The 9,557-nt window shown below is 37.7% G+C and overlaps 1 protein-coding gene across 1 annotated transcript; it reads right to left on the reverse strand.

The window, feature by feature from the left end:
• Positions 141 to 3,952, reverse strand: LOC105165991 (prostaglandin E synthase 2). The gene is made up of 6 exons (XM_011085159.2): positions 3,532 to 3,952; positions 2,866 to 3,000; positions 2,610 to 2,694; positions 2,175 to 2,269; positions 546 to 713; positions 141 to 465 (listed from the first exon to the last, which is right to left on the reverse strand). Exons 1-6 carry the CDS (start codon positions 3,863 to 3,865, stop codon positions 305 to 307), a joined length of 978 nt encoding a protein of 325 aa, XP_011083461.1. The 5' UTR covers positions 3,866 to 3,952; the 3' UTR covers positions 141 to 304.

Raw genomic sequence — 9,557 nt, forward strand, 5'->3', positions numbered from 1 at the left:
CCAGCAGCTGTGTTTCCACAATCATGTCAGCACGTGTAGCAGACACAGCGTAGGGGAAACCCCCTTGCCCCCAAGATATATGTGCAAAATACAGTTTTGCAAAGAATGAATCTAAGCCGGGACGCCTTTTGGTACTTGGGCAATCCCACCATGTCGAACTTTGACTCCAAATATACCAAAAACTTGCTCTACAATCTCTCTATGAAGGCTTATAGGAATGAAATGTCACTTAAACAGGGAGACATTTGGATTCTTTGAGTCCCAATGTGTAAGAAGAACTAATCAGATCGACCAATTATTTGAACTAAGCTTGCATTCTGGAAGACAGACCCACAGCAGCTTCCATCCGAGAGTACCAATCACCAATTCTTGTGTTCTCTACCATGTCTCTACCAGACTTGAGGTAGCGAATTGGTCGTAAAACACCATAGACCGCAAGGTCAGCTAAGTTAGGCTTCGTTCCACCTGGTGAAAGAAGGTCAGGTAAGAGAGGTAAGCTATTATTTTATAATGTTTGGCCTATACCTGACTAGTAGCATACAAACCTAGAAAATCTCGACCCTTAAGTGCATCCACCCATGTTTCTGCAGCTTCATATAATGCAGCCCGTTCATCAGTGATGTTATATTTTTTCTTCAATTTCCTGGAGACAAAATACATTGCAGCTGCTCCAGCATATTTTGCTGCTATTCTCTCAGTAAAGCTGAAGTTACCTGCACCGCACCCAAAAAAAGGAAAGGGAGACCTCAATGTCAAGACAATTCTTGAAATAATGCCGTATCTCAAAAGTTCATACTGGACAATCCAGAACCACTAAAATATGTAGTGGTCATATGGAACATTTTCAAGAGAACTTGATGCATAACATTCCATCTCCAGAGGGCAGAAAATCAACCCCAACATGACACACTACCCCAAGACATTCACTGAATAATAAGGTAAAAGAAGTCAGCTCAAATGATATGCAAATATTATAATTAGGATACCAATCTATACTATTACATAACTGGAGAGGGTCACTTTTTGGCATGTTTAGCCTATAACATAGTTTCTTCATATTTCTTCTCTTTCTCTCTCCAACTTCTACTGTCTTCACTTGTTCTCACTAATCTCTTATTTTTCTCTGTCCATTTTAATATAATATTTAAATTCTTCTGCATGCACATTTGAGTTTGTCACACACAGTAGTCTAGAAAAAATATCAGTATCAAGGATGGAAAGGGATTTCCTGCCAGATGAGTGCCAGACAACTCAAAGAGAAACATATCATAAATCTCCCACACTGAATACGATCTTAAACACCTATACAGTTAATGAATACCTTGTCTTGAATAATCCCACAAATAGATTTCATGAAATAACCAGTTGTCCAGAACATGCCCCCACATAACAGATCAAACAAAATAGTGAAAAGGAAAGAAAGAATATAAACACGCATAAATCAATTCACCTTTGTCGACTGAAGGACTCTTTAGGGTCCACATCTTCATTGCAGGACCCTGATTCTTTGGACTTATAAGTGACAAAATTATCCATAGTCATATTTTACTGGATGCACCAATTCTTATAGATGCCAATGATCATCATCTGCCGTAATTTACAGCCACCAACAATTTTAGAATAAGAATCTTATGATGAGTAACTTTATTGTTTTCCAGAAAAGCTCCTTGATTTAATTACATTGCAGAAAGGATGCATAATACGACCAATTCATGGTCTATACTTATACTGCTAAGCCTACAAAACCAAATGGGAAACAAGCACACTCACTGGACGGAGAGTGAGACAAACACACAAACAGAGATCAACAGTGACACCTAACCCAGGGTTAGCATATATTGCTAAATATGTTCAGTTTCAGTCACATAAAAATTAGCTACAGAATACTTTGGCACTAAACCTCCAGTTAAAACGGCAAAGACGTAGAAAAAGAAAACAATGTCCACTTTGACCTCACAGTAAAAAGATACACTGACCAAAGAATGAGTTTCAGTTTTATTTTTCATTTTACCTCTTTCAGTACCAGCAGTTTATTTTGTTGCAAAAGTGTATGAGTTTGTGTAGGCACACAGGAACCAATCAATAATTTTGCTATTCACTCTGAAATAATATACAAATAAGCTGCACTCTCGAATTCACAGATAATAACACAAATGAGAGTAACAAAACCTCACCGTTGCGGGTGATGTAGTCAAATGATTCAAGGGCTTCGGAAGTACTTCTGTAAATATTAGGTGATAATACATGCACCAAATGATTGTCCACCCAGCTGCAATAATAGAAAGTGGGATAACAATTTAATTGAGAGACTATATTCATTTGCCAAAATGAGAAAAGTAGTTTCATTGACGGTAAAAGAACTTAATTACTAAAATATTAAGGTTTGCAACAACTATGAAAAATAGATGTAAGAAAATGGAAAAGGCACAAGAAACCATTATGCTTGACAAATAAAATAATGGTAAGATTGCTAAAGCTTCATCAAACTATTGGCTCATTGCATCAAGATCATGTGGAAAATTGATCTTATAAAACAAGGTAAAGAGCAATTCAACAAAGAGAAGTCAAAGTGCTACAACACTGAGGTGTTAAGAGCCAGAAATACATACCCACGCCACTTCATCTCTTCGTCTTCTGCAACAGAATCAATGGCCCCAGACGGATGGATCTTTCGTGTCAATTTATCAATTATATCTATGAAGATAAGGGATGAATAGTGTTTCAAAGTTGATTCTATAACCTACAATCAAACAGCATATACCACCATATATCTATAAAGGAGATGTTGCCCAGGAAATTAGATGTAGTCCAGCATACACCACCATATTCTATAAATTAGATGTACTCTTATAACATGTTAAATACCTGATGAGTCAACCATCTGCTCGCCATCAACCATCAAAATAGGCACTTTCTTGTAATCAGACCACTTTATTTCCTTTTTGCTGATGGGGTTGACCTCCACAACCTTGTATGGAATATCATAGTAGTCCAGGAATGCTGGATAGATAAGAACCATGAATACAAAGAAATGCTAAAAACTTGCAATACTGGAAATTAGGCACAAAACCTTCTATCTGAGTGTTCTATTTCATCGCTCAGAATCATATGTTTAGTGAAGTTGGCTGGTCATATCTGACATGGAATTCACCTAATGTTCGTTTAGATTGAGTAGCAATATTTCTGGCACCAACTCTTGATCCTCAAAGTTCTTGCTAAAGTAAGCATGCAAATAGAGATGGATGCCACCAACTTCAGTGATGGCAGAAATAATGCTACCATTGGAACATTTTAACAATAATCTAGAATATCAAATTGTAATGAAAAGAAACATAGATCAGCGGTAGCTGACTAATTCCTATTTATCTAGTGCGGCAACATATTACGGAACAATTCATATGTATGTGAAAAGAGTCGTTTTACGCATCTGTTAATCCCAGACCCTGTATCCACTAATTAGATTCAATAATACCTTGCAAATGCACCCCAACGAATCATCAGACATACTCAAATAATAAGCAAACGTAATACCTTTGACCTTGTTACAAAAAGGGCAAGCTTCATACTGATAGAGAATCACGTCGTTGGGCCGGAATTTGGACTGCACGGGCTCTTTGGCGTGGACCTCTTCCACGAGCGCAGTGGCGGCTACCGAAAACAACACCGTCCCCGCAACGGCTTGTGCGGCGACACCGTTACACGAGAACCAATGAGATCTAGCCGAGGAGCCTTTATTGGTGGCGGTGCTGAAAAGACCCGCTTGAAAAAGGCGTTGGTGGGGGGCGGGGATTCCGGCAACTGAAGGAGCGGCGAGGACGCCCTCCACGGAGCGGCAAATGGTGGCGAGTCCGGCGACTCTCCTCATCTCTAACTCGATCTCAGGGAGGAACTTTTGGGAAGAGCCCAGAGAGCTGAAATGGTTAGCAGTCAGCACGCAGTGGCAGGCGTTTAAATTTGTGGTTTATGCGAGGGTTTTACAGTCTTTTCACAACGGCGAAAAATGTTGTCAAGGAAAATTGCACCTTTGTCCCCTATGATAGATATTGTTGCATCTTTGATCCCATAATTTATAAATTTAACATATTGTGCAAGGGCACTTTAATAGAGCGCGATGATCGACTCGACTCAAGCCATTATCTTTTGCATTTTACAATTTTACTTCCAAATATTGTCTAATTGCTCGTGTTCCCCCGGCTAGCTTAACAAAATGAATGTATTTTTCGATGACAAAATGCATAAAATTTCCTTGTGTTTTAGAAAATATGCAAAAAATACCCTCATGTTTTTATAATAGGCTAAAACCCCCCTTCTTTTTGTTTTAGTTAGCAAAAAACCTTCATTCTGTTAGCAACTAATGGAAAGTGGAGGAGATGGGCGTCTACTGCGTTTGGTAGTCATTTTCTGCGGTTTAAGTTCATATCTAATGATACTTTGGACTAAATTTACTATATTAATTTAAATTAAAATATTAAATTAAATTATATTTAAATTTAATAATTTTATAATTGTTTTATTAAATCTAACTATTATTTTTAATTAATTAAAATATGTATTTACTAACAATAATTATTATTATAATTATTAATATTTAATTATTATAATTATTTAAAATATATTTACTAACAATAATTATTATAATTATTAATATTTAATTATTATAATTATTTATAATATTCTTAATTGACTAAAATATATTTTAATTAATATAATTAAAAAAATTTAAAAAAAAGGAAAAATGGAGATGTTTGCCCCTTTTTCGTCGAAAACTTAGAAATAAGTTTCTGGCACCATCCGGACGAATTTTAAACGGACATGGTACCATTTGAATCCTCTCTTCAAGACGAACATTTTCATATTTGCCGTTGATTCATCTCCGTTCGGTCGAATCTCGATCTCAAACCACCACCATCGGAGTTGTCTCTTCAAGACGATTCTAACGAGACCAGCCTCACTCAATTTGGTAAAAAATTTACGAAGATACGACGATTGTAATAAATATTAGCCCGTCGGCAACAAGAAAGGAGGGGGGCTGGGGGTGTGGGGTTGGGAGGACTATGGGGATAGGGTGGGTAGTTAGTGTTTTTTTTAAAAAAAATATATAATAATAATATATTTTTAAAATTTTAAATTATTTATATATAATATAAGTTAAAGAATTTGTTGAATCTAGACCTTTTATTTTTTTAAAATCTAACGGTTGAGATTAATTGATTAGATCTAACGATCAATATGATCAAAAAAGATCCAACGATCATTAATATAAGAAATAATATATAATAAGTAAGGATATAACGGTTATGTCAAAACTGATCACCACCAACAACGGGAGCTGAATCACAGCAGCGGCCACTATGCAACATCTGTGGAAAAGACTCTGTCAATATTTGAAGATGAAGAACACTTCCTGCCCCTGTAACTTTGAGCAACCAGCTTGCTTAGCAAGTCGCATTTCTAGAAATGCGACTTCTTATATACGTTAGCAGCGGTTAATTACCTGTCCAGTTAGTTAGGTAGTTTTATTCGTTTCTCTGTCTTTGCTTGATGTATATATACATCTCCTAACAGTGATATGAAAGAATGAGTTTTCTTGAGAAGAAAATGAATATGAAGTTCTTGCTTCCCTGTGCACTTTTCTTGTTCTTTAACATGGCATCAGAGCAGTTAAGACTCTGATTCTGCCATTTCCCCTTCCAATCTTCTAATCTTGTTCCTTCCTTCATCTTGAAAAACACAGATATGGAACCTGCCCTGACAGTCACCGAGAATCTCAAAGATCAAACCAATGATAACCCTGGAATAGGTTTGGTTTCCGCCCCTCTCACCGGAAATAATTACCCCACCTGGGCACGATCAATTAGATTTGCATTAGGAGCCAAACGTAAATTGGGATTCATTGATGGTTCTTATGAGAAGCCTTCTGAGGACAAAGCTGCAATAGAACAATGGCAAACGAATGACTGTATGGTAGTATGTTGGATTGTAAATTCCATAGCCAAGGATATAGCTGAAGCCTTCCTATATGCAAAATCTGCTAGGGAGTTATGGCTGGAGATAGAATCAAGATTCGGAGAGAGCAACGGCCCTCTATTATACCAGATTCAGAGAGATATAGCCTCAAGCTCACAATGAAATATGTTTGTTGCTGTATATTTCACAAAATTGAAGAGACTTTGGGACGAGTTACAGAGCCTTGACCCACTGCCAACATGCGACTGTGGAGCCAGCAAGAAGATTGCTGAGAAAACTGCATCGAGCCAACTAATGCAGTTCCTTATGGGATTAAGTAACGTGTACGACCACGTTAGAAATCAGATACTCCTAATGGACCCTCTTCCCACTGTGGGAAAAGCCTACTCTATGGTGGCACGCGTTGAAAAGCAATGGGAGATACACTCAGGTGTAACAACAGTCCACAAAGAAGGGATTATGAATGTGCAAACTGAGATAAGGAGAGGCACCTTTAACAAAGGAACCCTCAAGAAAGGAAATCTTGATAAAAGAAGTCTATTCTATGAACACTGCAAGAAGAATGGTCATACAAAACAAGGCTGCTTCGAGATCAACGGCTTCCCAGATTCGTATAAACTCCTTGCAGAACAAAAAAAGAAAGGGAATAAACCACCAAACACAAGGGCCTTGAATGTCAATCTAGGGAATGGAGAAAGTAGCCTTCAGCACACTTTATCTGAAATTGTGAAAACAGAGATCAAGAAAGCTCTGCAAGGTGAGGAATCAAGTCAGTACTTCTCAAATTACGCAGAATCAGAGGAATTTGCAGGTATGAGCTTGAAACCCACTGCTTTTATGAATAAAATTGAAAATACATGGGTTATTGGTAGCGGAGCTTCTGCACATATGTGTGCAAATGCTGCCTTGTTTGATTTCTTGAAACCCCTTGATAATGAAACATCTATCAAACTTCCTAATGGCATAGTACAAAAGGTTAAACTTGCTGGAAACATACGATTAACCAAGAGCATCCTTCTGACAGAAGTTTTGTATGTTCCAGATTTTAAATACAACTTATTATCTGCAAATAGATTGTGTAGAGATAATCCCTTCAAGGTTATATTTACAAAGGATGATTGTACCATGCAAGACCTTCAGACTAACCATGTGATAGCAGTGGGTAGGCAAGAGAACAGACTCTACATCTTAGGCATGGACAAGATTAAAGACACCGACCTAACAAACAATGTTGAAGATATCACTAAGACAGGGGATAGGGAAACACATATGCTGAAGACTGTAGATATTAGAAATCTTTGGCATAGCAGACTAGGACATGCAGGAATGGATGTAGTAAAGAAATTACATTTGTATGATGACAATAAGACTGATCAAATAAAATGTATAGTGTGTCCTTTAGCAAAACAGCACAGGACTACTTTTCCCACTAGTGATTCTAAAACTGAGAATGCTTTTGATCTTGTACATGTTGATGTATGGGGGCCGTATAAAGAATATTCAATTTCCCATTGTCATTACATGTTAACTCTTGTTGATGATTATAGTAGGGCTACTTGGACATACATGATGATTCATAAATCACAAGCCCAAGAAAAACTGGAACAATTCTACAATCTCATACACACTCAATTTGATTGTAAGATTAAGCAAATTAAAACTGATAATGGCACTGAGTTCACCAATGAGAACTGTCAAATCTTCTTTAAGAACAAAGGCATTATACACCAAAAATCCTGTGCATACACCCCTCAACAAAACGGGAAAGTTGAAAGGAAACATAGACATCTTCTTGAAGTGGCTAGATCATTAATGTTCCAAGCTAGTATGCTTCAAAAGTTCTGGACTGAAGCTTTGTTGACAGCCACCTACATTATAAATAGGCTCCCATCACATGCCTTAAACTGAAAAACTCCTTATGAACTATTGTATAAGAAGGCTCTTAGTTATGTGCATATGAAAATATTTGGATGCTTATGTTTTGCCACTAATGTGCTTCCTTTTAAAAGGAAATTTGAACCGAGAGCTATAAAATGTGTCTTTTTGGGCTATGTACATAGCATGAAAGGTTACAAAATAATGGACTTAGAAAATGAAAAAATGTATATCACAAAGGATGTGACATTTCATGAAGTTGTCTTCCCTTTTTCTCAATTATCTAATACTGACAGCACTTGCCCTCTCCCTAACATCATTCCTGAAGGAGAGCATGAGGATACTGATACTATACAAGAGGAGCAGGATACTGAAATTAGTAACATAGATAGCCCTATTGCCCCTAGAAGATCCACTAGGATCTCCACCAAACCAACTTGGATGAAGGACTTCATATGCAATAGTTCTGAGGATGCAACCTCTGTTTCTGACTTGACACTAACACATAAACAAACCTACTTGGTAGAAAATTTGTGTTCTATGCAGGAGCCAAGGGACTACAAAGAGGCTCAAGGCAAACCAGAATGGGAAGAAGTAATGCAGCAGGAAATAGATGCCTTAGAAAGAAACAATACCTGGGAAGTTTCCACATTACCTCCAGGTAAAAATTGTGTGGGATGTAAGTGGATTTTCAAATTGAAACTCAAACCTGATGGAACTCTAGAGAGATGCAAGGCCAGACTTGTGGCCAAAGGCTATAGTCAAAAGGAAGGTGAGGACTATGGTGACTGCTTTGCCCCTGTGGCAAAGGCAGTTACTGTAAGAACTTTCCTAAGAGTTGCAGCTGCAAGAAAATGGCCTTTGCATCATCTAGATGTCAATAATGCTTTCTTACATGGGACATTAGATGAGGAAATCTACATGAAACCACCAAATGGTTATGAAATCCTTGCTGGTAAGGTGTGTAAACTCAATAAGTCTTTATATGGCTTGAAACAAGCCTCAAGACAATGGAACCAACAATTTATTGATAAAATTACTGAATTTGGTTTTATTCAATCTGCTCATGATCATTGTTTGTTTATCAAGCACACCAAATCTCATTTGATTGCGTTACTTGTATACGTTGATGATATATTTGTTACTGCGCCTAGTAATGATCTTATTATGGAGGTAAAGGGATATTTGAATGAACTTTCCACCATTAAAGACCTGGGAGTTGCCGCATATTTTCTGTTGCTTCTGCACAAGGAATTCTTATTTCACAAAACAAATATACGTTGGATATTATTAGAGATACAGGGCACTTAAAGAGCAAAGCCACCACTGCACCATTGCCAGCAGGCTGCAAGCTTTCCATGAGTACAGGAGCAGCTCTACAAGATCCATCCAGGTATAGGCGGCTCATTGGCAGACTTCTATACCTTGGGTTCACGCGACCTGATATCTGCTATGCAGCTCAGCAGCTAAGCCAGCATTTACAGTACCCATGCCAAAGCCATTGGGAAGCTGCAATGCACCTCATTAAGTATTTGAAGGGAAATCCTTCAGCAGGTTTGTTTTTTTTCTGCAGACTGTGAACTTGAACTAAAGGCCTTTTGTGATGCAGATTGGGCCTCTTGCTTAGATTCAAGAAGATCCCTAACAGGCTATTGCATATTCTTAGCAGGGAGCCCTATATCCTGGAGAACTAAGAAGCAAACCACGGTGGCTAG

The sequence above is a fragment of the Sesamum indicum genome, linkage group LG7, assembly GCF_000512975.1.
Source record: "Sesamum indicum cultivar Zhongzhi No. 13 linkage group LG7, S_indicum_v1.0, whole genome shotgun sequence".
Lineage (NCBI taxonomy): Eukaryota > Viridiplantae > Streptophyta > Magnoliopsida > Lamiales > Pedaliaceae > Sesamum > Sesamum indicum.

Coding starts and splice junctions, on each gene's coding strand:
- LOC105165991 (XM_011085159.2), bottom strand. CDS start 3,865: ATGAGGAGAGTCGCCGGACTCGCCACCATTTGCCGCTCCGTGGAGGGC. Junction 3,001..3,531: donor TTTTTGTAACAAGGTCAAAG/GTATTACGTTTG, acceptor TTATCTATCCAG/CATTCCTGGACTACTATGAT. Junction 714..2,174: donor TGACTACATCACCCGCAACG/GTGAGGTTTTGT, acceptor GGTGCGGTGCAG/GTAACTTCAGCTTTACTGAG.